Source organism: Rhinoderma darwinii, chromosome 7 (assembly GCF_050947455.1).
Source record: "Rhinoderma darwinii isolate aRhiDar2 chromosome 7, aRhiDar2.hap1, whole genome shotgun sequence".
In the NCBI taxonomy this organism is placed as follows: domain Eukaryota; kingdom Metazoa; phylum Chordata; class Amphibia; order Anura; family Rhinodermatidae; genus Rhinoderma; species Rhinoderma darwinii.
This window is the reverse complement of record NC_134693.1, coordinates 143891959-143910781: the sequence shown is the minus strand read 5'-3', so window position 1 is coordinate 143910781 and position 18823 is coordinate 143891959. Positions and strand designations below refer to the sequence as shown.

Genomic DNA, 18823 nt, shown 5'->3' with positions numbered 1-18823 from the left:
GACTTTGGCGTACTGGAGACCTGGATAGCGCCATAAAATGAGTAGATAAATCCAGGAGGCAAACATATCCCTTCAGCGAGCTCATGTTGAGATATGACATAGCGGCTCCACATCCGCTCTACTTACAAGCCCACAGCTGCACCACTAAGATACCGCAACACCCGACGGGCAGCGATTGGGGTGACACCTGCCGGACAACGCTCCCCGATAACCACACACTATCCATTATTAAATCGAGGCGGGAGTGACGCGATGGACTACCACACTTTCTGATACCACGGCAGACGTCGTTCTCTCCGCATTATAGACCGCCACCATCAGCAACGTATTGGGAAATGATAGGCCGCTCCTGGCTGGCGTAGATTTTTTCCGCGGTGCAGGGACAGACGAAGATGCAATAAAGTTATTACAAGTCGTCCGTCGTCCAGTAACTTTGGCGCCTCTTACTCCAGCTTGTTTCTTAATAAATCTGCGCAGGTTGTAGAACTTGGCATTATAAAGGCGTCATTTACATACAGCCGCTTTAACCCTTCGGGTTTCGTTCACACGCAGTTTTCTGGCATATTTTGGGGCGTCAACGCCTGTTATTTTACGCTGCCATTTTTAATTTAAAAAAAGGCGTGTAGAAAGGAGAATGTCACTACTTGGGTCATTTTCTGCCGGTTTTGACTTTGCGCGTGAACATAGCCCAACACTACTTTTCAGATTCATTGTTTGGCGCAATTATCAACTGAAGTCACCGGCCTTGGAAAAAGTGTCTAACGCCGCAGGCACCAGCCGGACCACAGGTCACATGACCCAACCTAACCGCATCACATGATCTGTAGGGTCATGCTGTTGGGGTCATTAGATCTGCGGTTGGTCCGGGACTTGTGGCGTTACGAAGGCTGTAGCAAGATGCGCTAAATGACAGCTTTGCCGCGTGCGTGTGGCCTTGCAGTGCCGGACCGGGGCCCCTCCATCTTTACACAACACGTCCCCTATAATTGTGCGTGATCTTTGTGGCATCGTAAATGAGGTTTAATACGTTATCACGTCTGTAATAGACCCGAGGGACCGGTGATCGTCTCCTGCTGGATTATTGGGGACCATTATTGTATTAGAGTCGGGGGATCCCCTGGTGGCCCTTTCTGCATATTAGGGCCCATTCACATAAGCATGAATAATCTCCGTGTGCTGCGCAGGGAAATCACGTACAGCACACGGACTCATTGATTTCAATGGGGCCGTTCACACAAGCGCGAGTTTTCATGCAGCGAGAGTCCATCGAAGTCTATGGGTGCGTGAAAGCCACGGACAGCGCACGGCCGCACATACGGGTGCGTTGCATGATTTGCGCATCAATTCAATTGAAAAATAATGAAAAAAGAAAGATGTGCGAGTGCGTGAATGACGCGTCACCCGCGAAGCACTGATGCAAAACGCAGCGCACACGGAGCAGATCCACGCGCGTGAATGAGGCCTAATGGACTAACCGGAAAATTGGCTTAGTTGCCATAACAACGCATCACCCCTGTGCTTGGTTGCTATGGGCAACCAGGCAGTTTGGCAATGAGGCCCGGTGTGTGATATACACTTGTTCCCAGGACGATCATTAGGGGGTCCCAGCAGCAGCCTCCACTATTTATGGGGGTCTCCTTCAATTAATGGGGGGTAGGATGTTTCTTTTCTCCTGCAGGGATTCGCTGACCGCTCCGTCTCTTTATCTACAGTCACATCGGATGCACGCGGTGAGAAATCAATGTCTGGACCCCCTGATAAGTCCGAGACACCGAGCGCTGAACACCCCACCGCCCGCAGATGTGGATCACCCTGTACGAACGCCCTCCTCACCTTCCTCATAGTCATGGCCCTCATCACCATGAGCCTCTTAATCTACAACATGCATCTGTACAGTGAGTAATCTGGACATTGTACTCCAGTCACCTTCAGAGCTGCATTCATAATTCTGCTGGTGTTTAGTTCGATCTTAACCCTGTAGGTCCTCTCATCTACTGCGGGTTCAGTGTCTGGAGAGAGCATACCCTGCTGCAGTGCATTATGGGGGGCATTGCCGGGGGGCATTGCCACGGTGCAGTGGTCTGATGCAGATAAAAATACGTCTCCAACAATGCAATGCAGCATACAGGATCTCTGCCGGGGGATGAGTGTCAGCACAGGACTGATGGGTTGCAAGTGGCAACCAGCAGAAATATTACTGTAGCTATGGATGTGACTGGAGTAGAAGACTGTGTTTAATAGCAGAATTGTGACTGCAGCTCTGGATATGACTGGAGTAGAAGACAGTGTTTAATAGCAGAATTGTGACTGCAGCTCTGGAGGCGAGTGTTTAATAGCAGAATTGTGTCTGCAGCTCTGGATGTGACTGGAGTAGAAGACGGTTTAATAGCAGAATTGTGACTGGAGTAGAAGACTGTTTAATAGCAGAATTGTGACTGCAGCTCTGGATGTGACTGGTGACATGATGTGAATATGTGTAAATATTTAGAGAAATCTTCTGTATTGTATCTGCAGGAAATCAGGACAGTGTGCTCCGTGCACTCGCTGAAACGTTTGACCGTCAGATTGATTCCTTGCAGCAACTGTCTGTGAATGACGAACTCAAGAGACACGAGTCCAGGTAAATCCAGGCTCCTCAGTATACAGCACCACAGCGGAGCCATGCACGTCTAACCTGAGGGGTCTGCTGAGTGACCCCCAACCGCTTGGACATTAGGACTTAGAATCTGAGGCGCAAAATCAACAAATCTTAAAAAACCAACAACATGTGTAAGATAAAGACCCCAGTGATGCCGTCCCCCCTCACCGTCCTCTTCTGGGTAAAGTGCCATTGTTTGCTCTCTCTTCCCCAGGTTCTCTTTTCCGTACAGTGCATTCCTATTAATCTTACGGACCCTCCTCTAATACAGTAACTGGGAGGAGCTTCCTAGTGCGAGAAATGTGCGCAAAGTAGGCGCTCACAGAAACGCCACGCGTGGACCCCTGAAAATCACAAGAGTAAGATGCCATCATCCGCCTTATGGGATGAGACGTGTTAACAAAACTCCCAGACACGACCGAGGACCCATCATCGGCGCTTATTGTCGTTTTTTTACATTCGTTTGGAGTGAAAATTATTTTCTGCTCAAAAATAATAAATTTGTTTTGCAGAAAGATTATACGTTGCGGTCCGTCATCAGGGGGGTGTTCTGCTGGACAGTGCATGGTTAAACACTACATCTTCCACAATGCAGAGCAGCAAAGCATTCTGTATACAAATTCTGATCCAGCAGGGGGCAGCAGACAAACGTCAGGTCCTGAGAGCTAACAGGAAACCATCAGAATTGTGAATACAGCTCTGGATGCGACTATGGTTTTTTGTACTTACCTTGTAGTACCTCATAGTTTCTTATTCTTTAAGTGATTTACCCAGTATAGACCGGACCTGTACAATGACGTCCCGGACCCTCCGCCCGTGCAGTAAGAACACAACATCAGACATTGAGGTTTTATTATAACGGCTCCTGGTGACAATCTTCAGACGGCATTACACAAACTGGTCAGAGAGGAGCGTCGATATGTTCACGTCCTGTGGAGGATCTTCCTGTTCTCCTGACCCCCATTAGATACATTTTTTCATCCAAAATATGTGGTCCCCACGAAAGTCCCGATATGGGGTCTGCAAGGAAAAGCCACTTCTACCTTGATCTGCAGGTGGATGAAATAAAGGCGACATGGGTGTAGGTAGTGGCGGAGAAGTGGGACAGAGGACAGGAGCAGCAGGAGGAGGTGGCGGAGAAGTGGGACAGAGGACAGGAGCAGCAGGAGGAGGTGGAGGAGACGACGTGGAGCAGAGGACAGGAGCAGCAGGAGGAGGTGGCGGAGACGTGGGGCAGAGGACAGGAGCAGCAGGAGGAGGTGACGTGGGGCAGAGGACAGGAGCAGCAGGAGGAGGTGGCGGAGACGTGGGGCAGAGGACAGGAGCAGCAGGAGGAGGTGGCGGAGACGTGGGACAGAGGACAGGAGCAGCAGGAGGAGGTGGAGGAGACGACGTGGAGCTTCCTGTTCTCCTGACCCCCATTAGATACATTTTTTCATCCAAAATATGTGGTCCCCACGAAAGTCCCGATATGGGGTCTGCAAGGAAAAGCCACTTCTACCTTGATCTGCCGGTGGATGAAATAAAGGCGACATGGGTGTAGGTAGTGGCGGAGAAGTGGGACAGAGGACAGGAGCAGCAGGAGGAGGTGGAGGAGACGACGTGGAGCAGAGGACAGGAGCAACAGGAGGAGGTGGCGGAGACGTGGGACAGAGGACAGGAGCAGCAGGAGGAGGTGGAGGAGACGACGTGGAGCAGAGGACAGGAGCAGCAGGAGGAGGTGGCGGAGAAGTGGAGCAGAGGACAGGAGCAGCAGGAGGAGGTGGCGGAGACGTGGGGCAGAGTACAGGAGCAGCAGGAGGTGGCGGAGACGTGGAGCAGAGGACAGGAGCAGCAGGAGGAGGTGGCGGAGATGTGGGGCAGAGGACAGGAGCAGCAGGAGGAGGTGGAGGAGACGACATGGAGCAGAGGACAGGAGCAACAGGAGGAGGTGGCGGAGACGTGGGGCAGAGGACAGGAGCAGCAGGAGGAGGTGATGTGGGGCAGAGGACAGGAGCAGCAGGAGGAGGTGGCGGAGACGTGGGGCAGAGGACAGGAGCAGCAGGAGGAGGTGGCGGAGACGTGGGACAGAGGACAGGAGCAGCAGGAGGAGGTGGAGGAGACGACGTGGAGCAGAGGACAGGAGCAGCAGGAGGAGGTGGCGGAGACGTGGAGCAGAGGACAGGAGGAGGTGGAGGAGACGACGTGGAGCAGAGGACAGGAGCAGCAGGAGGAGGTGGCGGAGACGTGGAGCAGAGGACAGGAGCAGCAGGAGGAGGTGGCGGAGACGTGGGGCAGAGGACAGGAGCAGCAGGAGGAGGTGGCGGAGACGTGGGACAGAGGACAGGAGCAGCAGGAGGAGGTGGAGGAGACGACGTGGAGCTTCCTGTTCTCCTGACCCCCATTAGATACATTTTTTCATCCAAAATATGTGGTCCCCACGAAAGTCCCGATATGGGGTCTGCAAGGAAAAGCCACTTCTACCTTGATCTGCCGGTGGATGAAATAAAGGCGACATGGGTGTAGGTAGTGGCGGAGAAGTGGGACAGAGGACAGGAGCAGCAGGAGGAGGTGGAGGAGACGACGTGGAGCAGAGGACAGGAGCAACAGGAGGAGGTGGCGGAGACGTGGGACAGAGGACAGGAGCAGCAGGAGGAGGTGGAGGAGACGACGTGGAGCAGAGGACAGGAGCAGCAGGAGGAGGTGGCGGAGACGTGGAGCAGAGGACAGGAGCAGCAGGAGGAGGTGGCGGAGACGTGGGGCAGAGTACAGGAGCAGCAGGAGGTGGCGGAGACGTGGAGCAGAGGACAGGAGCAGCAGGAGGAGGTGGCGGAGATGTGGGGCAGAGGACAGGAGCAGCAGGAAGAGGTGGCGGAGACGTGGAGCAGAGGACAGGAGCAGCAGGAGGAGGTGACGTGGGGCAGAGGACTGGAGCAGCAGGAGGAGGTGGCGGAGACGTGGAGCAGAGGACAGGAGCAGCAGGAGGAGGTGGCGGAGACGTGGAGCAGAGGACAGGAGCAGGAGGAGATGTTGAGGAAGGGCGTGGAGGAGATGTATGGCACGGAGGGGCTGATGAGGACACAGGATGATGGTTTGAGGTAGAGTATGTCTTGGAGGCTGCCATCTTCTGGATAATGCCCGCAGGCAGCAGACTATTCAGACTCCCCATATTCTGGACGGGCTCTGACAAGCGATACCCCAGATGGTAGTAGAAGTCCTGCTTGTCGTGGGTGGTCAGGTACAGACACCGGAAGCCTTTTCCTCTTGCGTATCCCTCAGTGGCGTCCATTAGCTTTCGTCCATAGCCTTTACCACGAAGTTCAGTGCTGACCACCACCGACTCCACAAACAGGCTGTCATGGAGGCCCACCACCCTACAAAGTCTAGAATGACCCAGGGCTGGGCCCTCCGGGGCCCCAATAAGCACCAGACAAACAGGGAATTCATCAGAGGAACGCTCTAAGGAGTGCACACGAGCCCCGAGACTTCGCTTCCATGTTTGGTTCAAGAGTTTGGCACAAGATGCTGTGAGGTCGGGACGATGGTGAAGAGGCACAACCCCAACATTGCCTGGAGCGGAGGTCGCCCTGTCAGAGAGGGAAGACGGAGCAGTGAACTTATGCCACGACGCCTCGCAGCTCCTGTACCCTCCGGTATAAGCTATAGTGCGGCTGCCCCTCCCCCACACATGTAATAAAATCCATTAACACGCGCCAACGATCATACCAGCAAAATCTGCAGTGTAAACCCGCCGCACCCCGAGGTGTCTGAAGAAAGCGCCGCAGATCGAAACCGTCATAAAATGTTCACACAAACTACTCAATGGGGCCGGCGTCCGACACTTATCTCTGCGCACGTTACACGTATGGGGGGGTCGCTCTCTGCGCACGTTGCACGTATGGGGGGGGGTCTCTGCGCACGTTACACGTATGGGGGGGTCGCTCTCTGCGCAAGTTGCACGTATGGGGGCTCTCTGCGCACGTTACACGTATGGGGGGGTCTCTGCGCACGTTACACGTATGGGGGGGTCTCTGCGCACGTTACACGTATGGAGGGGTCTCTGCGCACGTTACACGTATGGAGGGGTCTCTGCGCACGTTACACGTATGGAGGGGTCTCTGCGCACGTTACACGTATGGAGGGGTCTCTGCGCGCGTTACACGTATGGAGGGGTCTCTGCGCGCGTTACACGTATGGAGGGGTCTCTGCGCGCGTTACACGTATGGAGGGGTCTCTATGGAGGGGTCTCTGCACGCGATACACGTATGGGGGGGTCTCTGCGCGCGTTACACGTATGGGGGGGTCTCTGCGCGCGTTACACGTATGGGGGTCTCTGCGCGCGTTCCACGTATGAGGGGGTCTCTGCGCGCGTTCCACGTATGAGGGGGTCTCTGCGCGCGTTCCACGTATGAGGGGGTCTCTGCGCGCGTTCCACGTATGAGGGGGTCTCTGCGCGCGTTCCACGTATGAGGGGGTCTCTGCCCGCGTTCCACGTATGAGGGGGTCTCTGCCCGCGTTCCACGTATGAGGGGGTCTCTGCCCGCGTTCCACGTATGAGGGGGTCTCTGCCCGCGTTCCACGTATGAGGGGGTCTCTGCCCGCGTTCCACGTATGAGGGGGTCTCGGCGCGCGTTCCACGTATGAGGGGGTCTCGGCGCGCGTTCCACGTATGAGGGGGTCTCGGCGCGCGTTCCACGTATGAGGGGGTCTCGGCGCGCGTTCCACGTATGAGGGGGTCTCGGCGCGCGTTCCACGTATGAGGGGGTCTCGGCGCGCGTTCCACGTATGAGGGGGTCTCGGCGCGCGTTCCACGTATGAGGGGGTCTCGGCGCGCGTTCCACGTATGAGGGGGTCTCTGCGCGCGTTACACGTATGAGGGGGTCTCTGCGCGCGTTACACGTATGGGGGGTCTCTGCGCGCGTTACACGTATGGGGGGGTCTCTGCGCGCGTTACACGTATGGGGGGGTCTCTGCGCGCGTTACACGTATGGAGGGGTCTCTGCGCGCGTTACACGTATGGAGGGGTCTCTGCGCGCGTTACACGTATGGAGGGGTCTCTGCGCGCGTTACACGTATGGAGGGGTCTCTGCACGTGTTACATGTATGGGGGGGGGTCGCTATTAGTTCTCGTCGGTATTTGACCGTACATGGACTCCTGCACTCACCCAGCTTCTGCTCTCTCCCCCATGCGCTTCCAGTTTGTCTGGCCAATCACATGTCGCGACGTCACAGGAACAGCTGGGAGAAGCGCGGTGAATGCCGGGAATTGTGGTTCTCGCTCTCGTCGCTCTATGTTCTACCTTTGGCGGCCACAAGAGGGCGCCGGAGCAGCACCACAGGAGTCCGCTGTATGGAGAGGGGCTGTCACGTGATCCCCGTCTTCTCCGCCGCTGCTGGAGGACGGTGGCCAGAAATGTCCCACAACAACTCGCTCTGACTAAAAATGTCACACAACATTTGGAGCGTGTTGTCAGACAGAAGGAAAACGTGCAGAAAAAATGGTGGCCAGATAGTTTACATTATTTGGTTCGGGTTTGTGCCATTTTCAGCTTTATTCGTGTTCTGCGCCAGATTCCGGAGTCGTTTCCCGCTGTTCCTCGTGGTTAGTGGGTGACCGTCTCCTCTGAGGGTCATTCTCTGTGTTTGGCGCCACGCTGATTCCTTGCGATTATGGGACTGCGAGGCGAGAAAACGCCTGTAATCCGCGTACATGGAGGCGACGAGTCTATGTTCACACGGAGTATTTTGGGGGAGGAATATCTGCCTCAAAGTTCCAAACGGAATTTTGAGGCAGATATTCCTCCCCCAAAATACTCCGTGTGAACAGCAATTATCGCGCCGTTTTTCGCCCGCGGCCATTGAGCGCCGCGGGCATAAAACACGCTTTCTCCTGCCTCCCATTGAAGTCAATGGGAGGCGTTCTCGGGCCGTTTTTGCCGAGTTTTGCGACGCGGTTTCCGCATCAAAAAACTCAGCAAAATACTCCGTGTGAACATCATTCTCCAGAAACGCCTGTTAATATAAATGTGTCAGCCGACCGTGCGCCATCCAGTCCCCTTCCCCATCGGACGCTCTGTAAAATAAAAGATAAGCGTGCTCCCCTCACCGCTGCTCTCCTTCCCTCTGCGTGCTGCGGCTCATACAAGGACTTTTCATTTTTCTTATTTTATTTTTTTCACTGTCCAATGGGAGAAATTGGGGTGGGGGAGGGGACGGACCCCCGGGGCAGGGTACGGACCCCCGGCACAGGCCTCTGCACCGCTTGGAGCTGGCGTAGATTTCAGATTTCCACTATAATTTACGCCACTTTCTGGTGTCGATTGTTATAAATTTGTCGGGTCATTCTAGCTCCGCCCACTTTTGTGAAGCACCGCCCATATGTAAAACGGCCGAAAGACTTAGAAAGTTGATAAATTCCGCAGTGACTCACTGATTCCCTATGTGGCAATGAGCGCCGCTGCGTTACAGATTCACAATATGGCCGCATAAAAGCAGGGGCGTACTGCGAATATCAGAATGGGCCCCATTCTCCACGGGATGCTCGCAGGCAGCAGAATATTATCATGTAACTCTATGGGAGCTGTATATATCTGTATGTAGTGAGCTCCCCCTAGTGGTGACTGCAGGCAGCAGAATATTATCATGTAACTCTATGGGAGCTGTATATATCTGTATGTAGTGAGCTCCCCCTAGTGGTGGCTGCAGGCAGTAGAATGTTATCATGTAACTCTATGGGAGCTGTATATATCTATATGTAGTGAGCTCCCCCTAGTGGCAGCAGAATGTTATCATGTAACTCTATGGGAGCTGTATATATCTATATGTAGTGAGCTCCCCCTAGTGGCAGCAGAATGTTATCATGTAACTCTATAGGAGCTGTATATATCTGTATGTAGTGAGCTCCCCCTAGAGGTGGCTGCAGGCAGTAGAATGTTATGTAACTCTATAGGAGGTGTATATATCTGTATGTAGTGAGCTCCCCCTAGTGGTGGCTGCAGGCAGCTGAATATTATCATGTAACTCTATGGGAGCTGTATATATCTGTATGTAGTGAGCTCCCTCTAGTGGTGGCTGCAGGGAGCAGAATGTTATCATGTAACTCTATGGGAGCTGTATATATCTGTATTTAGTGAGCTCCCCCTAGTGGTGGCTGCAGGCAGCAGAATGCTATCATGTAACTCTATGGGAGCTGTATATATCTGTATGTAGTGAGCTCCCCTAGTGGTGGCTGCAGGCAGCAGAATGTTATAATGTAACTCTATAGGAGCTGTATATATCTGTATGTAGTGAGCTCCCCCTAGTGGTGGCTGCAGACAGCAGAATATTATCATGTAACTCTATGGGAGCTGTATATATCTGTATGTAGTGAGCTCCCCTAGTGGTGGCTGCAGGCAGCAGAATGTTATCATGTAACTCTATGGGAGCTGTGTATATCTGTATGTAGTGAGCTCCCCCTAGTGGTGGATGCAGGCAGCAGAATGTTATCATGTAACTCTATGGGAGCTGTATATATCTGTATGTAGTGAGCTCCCTCTAGTTGTGGCTGCAGTCAGCAGAATATTATCATGTAACTCTATGGGAGCTGTATATATCTGTATGTAGTGAGCTCCCTCTAGTGGTGACTGCCGGCAGCAGAATGTTATGATGTAACTCTATGGGAGCTGTAAATATCTGTATGTAGTGAGCTCCCTCTAGTGGTGGCTGAAGGCAGTAGAATGTTATCATGTAACTCTATGGGAGCTGTATATATCTGTATGTAGTGAGCTCCCCCTAGTGGTGGCTGCAGGCAGCAGAATATTATCATGTAACTCTATGGGAGCTGTATATATCTGTATGTAGTGAGCTCCCCTAGTGGTGGCTGCAGGCAGCAGAATGTTATCATGTAACTCTATAGGAGCTGCATATATCTGTATGTAGTGAGCTCCCCTAGTGGTGGCTGCAGGCAGCAGAATGTTATCATGTAACTCTATAGGAGCTGTATATATCTGTATGTAGTGAGCTCCCCCTAGTGGTGGCTGCAGGCAGCAGAATATTATCATGTAACTCTATGGGAGCTGTATATATCTGTATGTAGTGAGCTCCCCTAGTGGTGGCTGCAGGCAGGAGAATGTTATCATGTAACTCTATGGGAGCTGTGTATATCTGTATGTAGTGAGCTCCCCCTAGTGGTGGATGCAGGCAGCAGAATGTTATCATGTAACTCTATGGGAGCTGTATATATCTGTATGTAGTGAGCTCCCTCTAGTTGTGGCTGCAGGCAGCAGAATATTATCATGTAACTCTATGGGAGCTGTATATATCTGTATGTAGTGAGCTCCCTCTAGTGGTGACTGCAGGCAGCAGAATGTTATGATGTAACTCTATGGGAGCTGTAAATATCTGTATGTAGTGAGCTCCCTCTAGTGGTGACTGTACACAGCAGAATGTTATCATGTAACTCTATGGGAGCTGTGTATATCTGTATGTAGTGAGCTCCCCCTAGTGGTGGCTGCAGGCAGCAGAATGTTATCATGTGACTCTATGGGAGCTGAATATTTCTTTATTCAGGGAGCGCCCCCTAGTGGTGGTGCAGGTAAACATAACGTTTCACAGGAATCCGTTTCAGGTTCTGCCTCTATGGAAGGAACACCACGGAATACAAGTATCTTTTTATAGTAGTGTTTATCTGCAATATAAATGTGTCTCCTGTGAATATATCGCAGCTTTCTGTATACTCGTCACTTTGCGATGATCGGGCAGATCCTAATTTTTCACCATTTTCTGTTGCAATAAATCAGCCAATCAGATCCTTTCTTACATTCTGTAACATAAAACATGGTCCCGCATGTCTCCGCTGCAGGTTAGTACGTGGCCCCCGGCGTGTTGTGCAGTGTGCGGCTCCATGGTCAGGGCACCGTCCTCTGTGAGCAGTCTGTCCCCTGCCAGCCAGGATAGCAGCGACACTGGAAATGGGCGGCCAAATGTAGAATGTCCATCTTGGTGGCCTGACCGGAGAGCAGGAAGCCTCTACCGTGGGGGTTTCTTGTGATGCTGAAGCTGCTCGGGTGCAGGTGGAGCTGGGCCTCAGAAGAGGGGTCTCTTCGCACACATCGTCCATTGCCGGTACATACGGCCTGGCTGCACAGCGAGGCGCCGCTGCTCACATTGACCACGTACATCCCCAGTGTATCGTCTAGATAGGACTTTACAGCGAGGCAGGCTTCCTGTAACAGAAGAGGGGCACAAGAGCTGACAATCACCACGACCGAACGCTTTATATGATCTACTACAGGCGGAGGGGACAACCCTCATCCTAACGCACCAAATACAAGTGACTCTGATGGGGCCCAGGGGCTTAACTAGAAATCATAGGGCCCCACAGCAGAAAGTCAGGAATGGCCCTCCCCCATATTGACCGTAATGTTAGCAGCAGCATGACTACTTTACTGGTGCAGCAGCATGACTACCTTTACTGGTGCAGCAGCATGACTACCTTTACTGGTGCAGCAGCATGACTACCTTTACTGGTGCAGCAGCATGACTACTTTTACTGGTGCAGCAGCATGACTACTTTTACTGGTGCAGCAGCATGACTACCTTTACTGGTGCAGCAGCATGACTACTTTTACTGGTGCAGCAGCATGACTACTTTTACTGGTGCAGCAGCATGACTACCTTTACTGGTGCAGCAGCATGACTACTTTACTGGTGCAGCAGCATGACTACTTTACTGGTGCAGCAGTCATGAGGCGGATAGTTGTGTAATATGGAGCGACGTTCCTGCATCAGATCGGGCCCCATGGCAACTGCTGCTGTTATAGTGAGGCCCATGATGGTTTCTTGCCCCAACTGCTCCTATAATTAGTTGGTCATCCATTATGTATTCTCATCACTCATGAGCGTCATATTCTGGATAATGTTACATCATCAGTGACGTGTCCATAAAACGCTACCATGCTGGAACAATTACCTTGGTGGAGCTGTAATCTGAGTTCCCCCATAAGATGACCCCAGCGGCCCCCAGCGCTGCACTCTGTCCCATCGTCTGGATCAAATCTTCCTGCAGGAAAACATCATCACTAAGACCTCGAGGTTATAAAGAGAAAAGTGATAGATGGAGGATACAATGTATCAGCGTGACGGATACAGGAACAATCTGTATATACTGCAGGCAACTCTGAATATCACCTATCATTCCCTACTTCATATTGTGGCTCCATCTGTCCGTGGCCTCCCATAATGCCATGCTCTGCAGCACTTCCTGTATGAGCTCTGTTCACCTGATCTTCCTGGTTCATGAATTGAATGACAGAACTACAGTGGAGACTGGCACAGTAGAAAAGAGGGACCAGGAAGGGGTAACTGTACATACTGATATGCCATTCTGGGTGTGTGGAAAGCTGGGTAACACCCCCTATGGATAAGAGTAAACATTTTTTATTAAATATCTCGTTAAAAACGGGGATACAGTCCCCCCTGTCATAACCCAACTATATGAGTTGATCGTCTGATCCGATTGTGAACCCTATGGATGAACGCGCTTATCGTGATATGGGAGGTAACGTGCGCTTCACAATGTGGCTACAGCAGACCAAACCCTGACTCTAGATGGACACTGACAGGGGGCACCGACTCTAGATGGACACTGACAGGGGGCACCGACTCTAGATGGACACTGACAGGGGGCGCCGACTCTAGACGGACACTGACAGGGGGCGCCGACTCTAGACGGACACTGACAGGGGGCGCCGACTCTAGACGGACACTGACAGGGGGCACCGACTCTAGACGGACACTGACAGGGGGCACCGACTCTAGACGGACACTGACAGGGGGCACCGACTCTTCAGAGGGCACTGACTCTAGATGGACAGACCGGCGTTCCCTGAGAGTCCGAGGTGATGGGCTGCATGATCTACGTATGCCGTCAGCTGCACTCACTGTCCTGACCCCACGCGTTTCTATATCCCGTATCATTAGGGGTCTATTTAAGATTCGATGGCGCTGACCATTGTGGCAGAGATAATTCCTATCAGTTATTAGTTGCGCTCGGTACATGTTGAGGGACAAAAGGATTGAGTAAAGAAGGGAAATTACAAATCATTGTACTGTACGGCAGAAATGACCCTGCTGGAGAAGGCTCGTCATTTGTTCCAACTGTTGGGTTTGATTCCTCCACGTGGGTGAACCATCTCCATTTGTTTGCCAGAAAACTTAAGTGGATCAAGTTTTTTAAACATCAAGAACTGGGTCTAGAGGAGACTGCAATGGAAGGACTTCCTACTTTAGGGGAACTTTGGGAAGAGTCTACTAAGGTTCCAGGGCAGGCCCGTTCACTGGCCTAAAAGTAAAAAATTGCCACCCATGGGTGATTTTACCAATGTTGATTTATTTGTTGATCTCGATCAACAGACCAAGACCGATTGTGTCAGGCATTAATGACTTGACTCTGAACATCAGCACTTATGTTGATCTAGTTCTGCGTCCATTTATTCTGGGCTTGTCATCCCATGTCCAGGACACGACAGCTTGCTCAAACGCATTGATGGGATTATTCTGGGACCATGTTGGCCATGTAGAGGCATTATATTCCTCCATCCCTCGTGGCTCGGGTTGTCAGGCAGTGAGCTGTTTTTTAAGATCCAGAGGCACTCAATTTATGGCCCACAATGATTTAGTCCTGTGTCTATTACGTTTTGTTTTGGAACATAACTTTTTTGTATTTGAGGACCATATTTTCCACCAGCAGCGGGAGGCGATCCCTGCAGCTTTCTGAACGCGGGCATCCCCTGGTGGTTGCTGCGGCGGTGATTGGCTGGCCGGATCACAAGTTCCGCCTCGCTCTGAATGGCCGTTCGTCACAGGTGACGTCGAAGTCCTGGATTGGCTGGCGGGCGGCATGGTTGGAACGAGAGGGGAGGAGTGTTGTTTATATAAACTCTCATTCCCAGCTTTGGCATGTCGCTGATATCAAGTGCCAACACCCCAGGTTGCACAAGTAATAACTGATAGGAATTATCGCTGGCACAATGGTCAGCACCATCGAATCTTAAATAGACCCCCTGATGATACGGGATATAGAAACGCGTGGGGTCAGGACAGTGGGGGAGTGAGCGCAGCTGACGGCGTACGTAGATCATGCAGCCCATCACCTCGGACTCTCGGGAGAACGCCGGTCTGTCCATCTAGAGTCAGTGCCCTCTGTCAGTGTCCACCTAGAGTCAGGGTTTGGTCTGCTGCCGCAACATTGTGAAGCGCACGTTACCTCCCATATCACGATAAGCGCGTTCATCCATAGGGTTCACAATCGGATCAGCCGATCAACTCATATCGTTGGGTTATGACGGGGGATTGTATCCCTGTTCTTAACGAGATATTTAATAAAAATAATTTTACGCTTCGTCACTATCAGTGAATTGTAACAAATTGTGGGTGCACGATAATTTATAAATATACAGTGAAAAATAACACCCCCCTATGGGAACTGTAATGGCCACCACTAGTGGTTGTTATCCGGCATCTGTGACCCAGGCAGGAGAGCAAAATAATCCCGAAATAACTAAACTGAACAGAAAATGAAAGGACTTTACACAAGAGCACAACTCCGGGGACGGGGGGGGGGGGGGGGGGGGAACGTCGGGAACGTTTTCATTTTATAGGGAAATGCTTTTGTGCATATGTGAATATATATATATATAATCTCCCTGCCTGCAGGATCTCTGGAAATGTTCACAAACCTCCTGAGTTACCAATAAGTCTGTAATATAGACGTGGCGGAGGGGGAGAGGGGATGCAGCTGCAGCTCCTCTGTGTCGGTGAGGAGGCATTCTGTCAGGGGAGGGGCTGAAGAGTTGCGGATACATCTCATTGGCTCAGACCAGGAGGAGCCCGGCACTCAGCAGCTATGGAGAGAAACTGTATAGAAACCATGGAAGGAGAATCTGCGGGAGGAGGGATTGCGGCATTGTCTTACCTGATCCAGGAAGTCCATGCTGTAGGTGTAGACTATTCGGGCGTAGGGCAGAACCGGGATGTCTGGCCCCGCCGTGGACACTCTGAAGGCTTCTCCTAACCTGTGCCTCACATAGCGGCCCACATATTGTGAGTTCCTCAGCAGCTCCTCCAGGTAGATGTCGGGGTACAGAGCACGGCTGGACCTCCACATCCACTGCAGCTGGTCGTTCCTCTCCACATCCACCTGAGGACATTCTCCTGTGTAATTCTGACTTGAGTTTTTGTAGCCATAATTGTAGCAGGAAGGAAAACCGTAAAATCCCCACAATCCCCCGGCTCTGAATTTACGCCCCAAATCCAAGGTGCCTCCCATGAACACCTCAGCCGCTTCCTCGAACTCCTTCTTGGCCGCTCTCAGCACCTCCTTGTCCGACCACCCCGGATGCCTCTGCCTTACCAGATCCTGGGAACGCTGCCTGTAGATTGACTTCTTATCCCAGTTCCGATCCCATAGAGGCCTCCAGTTCTCCCAGTCCACAACCACCACCCCCTTGAAGTCTGGTGACACAATTGTGGCATTCAGGTCCTCAAACATTTGCTTAAGATGCCTTTGGAGGCTGGCATTTTGGGGTGTGCCACCACTGACGGGGTTGCCATCACTGTCATAGTACGGGTAGAGGCCTAGTTGAGAGCTATAGAAGATCACCATGTCGCTGCCCACAAATGACTGGTTCTCATTAACAACAATGTCAAAGGGATCCAGATCCAGGGCCACTCCATACTTGTCCCAACACCGGCTGCTGGGGGCGTTCCACACTGTGATGAACGGCCGCCTGGGCAGGAGAGATGCTGGACGGCCAAGAGTAAAACCCAGAAGAGTGAGCAGCGTTACCAGGAGCAGGGCGCCGCTCATCATGGAGTCTAAACAGAAGAGAGAATGTTCCAGATGATGAGGAATTAAGAAAAATGGAAAATACATTTATCAGCAGGTCAGCTCATATTACATGTATGATATAGTGGTGGCTGCGACCTCTGCTGTTCCAGGTATAAAGTGGACTGATCTAAAATTACAGCCTGCAATATAGTCCAGAGCAGCGCTCACTATTCTTTAGCTTCAGGATTGAAATGTCCCACAAACCCTGCTTGTTCAGTATCTACACAGGGCTTGGTCTGTTGATTTTCATTCTCCGAAGTGTCATCATTACACCAGGGTCTGTACAGTCATCTTATGTAGGGATTCGCAAAATAGTGGGTGCAGCTCTGCAGTATAATATAGGATGTAACTCAGGATCAGTACAGGATAAGTAATGTATGTACACAGTGACTCCACCAGCAGAATAGTGAGTGCAGCTCTGGAGTATAATACAGGATGTAAATCAGGATCAGTACAGGATAAGTAATGTATGTACACAGTGACTCCACCAGCAGAATAGTGAGTGCAGCTCTGGAGTATAATACAGGATATAACTCAGGATCAGTACAGGATAAGTAATGTAATATATGTACACAGTGACTCCACCAGCAGAATAGCAAGTACAGCTCTGGAGTATAATACAGGATATAACTCAGGATCAGTACAGGATAAGTAATGTAATGTATGTACACAGTGACTCCACCAGCAGAATAGTGAGTGCAGCTCTGGAGTATAATACAGGATATAACTCAGGATCAGTACAGGATAAGTAATGTAATGTATGTACACAGTGACTCCACCAGCAGAATAGTGAGTGCAGCTCTGGAGTATAATACAGGATGTAACTCAGGATCAGTACAGGATAAGTAATGTAATGTATGTACACAGTGACTCCACCAGCAGAATAGTGAGTGCAGCTCTGGAGTATAATACAGGATGTAACTCAGGATCAGTACAGGATAAGTAATGTAATGTATGTACACAGTGACTCCACCAGCAGAATAGTGAGTGCAGCTCTGGACTATAATACTGGATGTAACTCAGGATCAGTACAGGATAAGTAATGTAATGTATGTACACAGTGACTCCACCAGCAGAATAGTGAGTGCAGCTCTAGAGTATAATACAGGATGTAACTCAGGATCAGTACAGGATAAGTAATGTAATGTATGTACACAGTGACTCCACCAGCAGAATAGTGAGTGCAGCTCTAGAGTATAATACAGGATGTAACTCAGGATCAGTACAGGATAAGTAATGTAATGTATGTACACAGTGACTCCACCAGCAGAATAGTGAGTGCAGCTCTGGAGTATAATACAGGATATAACTCAGGATCAGTACAGGATAAGTAATGTAATGTATGTACACAGTGACCCCACCAGCAGAATAGTGAGTGCAGCTCTGGAGTATAATACAGGATATAACTCATGATCAGTACAGGATAAGTAATGTAATGTATGTACACAGTGACTCCACCAGCAGAATAGTGAGTGCAGCTCTGGAGTATAATACAGGATATAACTCAGGATCAGTACAGGATAAGTAATGTAATGTATGTACACAGTGACCCCACCAGCAGAATAGTGAGTGCAGCTCTGGAGTATAATACAGGATATAACTCATGATCAGTACAGGATAAGTAATGTAATGTATGTACACAGTGACTCTACCAGCAGAATAGTGAGTGCAGCTCTGGAGTGTAATGTATGTAGATAACTAATCTGTAAATCTCCAAACTGTTGGTCATTGTTGACTTTTGGGCTATGAATATATTATACTCGTGCAATCTATTACAGCAAGATAATCTGACTGTTCTCCTGTATTTGTTGCTTTCTAGTTCTGATCTGTACCCAGCTCCAAGTTTACTCCTTACCCCTAATGCTGCAGTCTGTGCCCTTCTAGATATTGGTTGCTGGCGCCTGGTGTGGTGGGGTAACCTCATGCCATTTGAAGAGCACCCATTATATGCCTCAGAGGAAAACACTGGTGTAGTCACACTTCCTCTGTGGTGTTCTCCCTACTCTGCTTCCTCTTCCTCTTTCAGTTCAATCATGACCCCTCCTCCCTCTAAACTCCAACTATTCATCCAACCGAGACTCCTGACACCTCCAGTGTATCATCTCCACCCACAATGTATCATTTCCACCTCCCTAGCTACAATACATATATTGCATATAGAAATATGCTGCCCAATACATTAGGCTCTGTTCACATCTGTAATAGAAACCTCCGTTGCAGATTTCGACACATTTGCCATACAAAATAGCTCAGCAGGCAGCGCAATTATGTCCAGCAAAATGACAGAAACCCATTAAAGTCAATACATTTTGTCAGGCACCTTTGAAGTCCATCAAGTG

At 50.8% G+C, this 18823-nt stretch overlaps 2 protein-coding genes across 2 annotated transcripts; both read right to left on the bottom strand.

Annotated features, from left to right (window-relative positions):
* Nucleotides 1–3475: 3475 nt before the first annotated feature.
* Nucleotides 3476–7842, bottom strand: NAA80 (N-alpha-acetyltransferase 80, NatH catalytic subunit). The gene is made up of 2 exons (XM_075831960.1): nucleotides 7783–7842; nucleotides 3476–6204 (listed from the first exon to the last, which is right to left on the bottom strand). Exons 1-2 carry the CDS (start codon nucleotides 7803–7805, stop codon nucleotides 5022–5024), a joined length of 1206 nt encoding a protein of 401 aa, XP_075688075.1. The 5' UTR covers nucleotides 7806–7842; the 3' UTR covers nucleotides 3476–5021.
* A 3419-nt stretch (nucleotides 7843–11261) lies between these two features.
* On the bottom strand, nucleotides 11262–18490 carry LOC142656936 (hyaluronidase-1-like). The gene is made up of 4 exons (XM_075831958.1): nucleotides 18340–18490; nucleotides 15570–16471; nucleotides 12567–12656; nucleotides 11262–11820 (listed from the first exon to the last, which is right to left on the bottom strand). Exons 2-4 carry the CDS (start codon nucleotides 16464–16466, stop codon nucleotides 11503–11505), a joined length of 1305 nt encoding a protein of 434 aa, XP_075688073.1. The 5' UTR covers nucleotides 16467–16471; nucleotides 18340–18490; the 3' UTR covers nucleotides 11262–11502.
* Nucleotides 18491–18823: the final 333 nt, after the last annotated feature.

Coding starts and splice junctions, on each gene's coding strand:
- NAA80 (XM_075831960.1), bottom strand. CDS start 7,805: ATGGGGGAGAGAGCAGAAGCTGG. Junction 6,205..7,782: donor GGGGAGAGAGCAGAAGCTGG/GTGAGTGCAGGA, acceptor CCTCTCTGACAG/GGCGACCTCCGCTCCAGGCA.
- LOC142656936 (XM_075831958.1), bottom strand. CDS start 16,466: ATGATGAGCGGCGCCCTGCTCCTGGTAACGCTGCTCACTCTTCTGGGT. Junction 12,657..15,569: donor GCATGGACTTCCTGGATCAG/GTAAGACAATGC, acceptor GTTTTCCTGCAG/GAAGATTTGATCCAGACGAT. Junction 11,821..12,566: donor CAGATTACAGCTCCACCAAG/GTAATTGTTCCA, acceptor CTTCTGTTACAG/GAAGCCTGCCTCGCTGTAAA.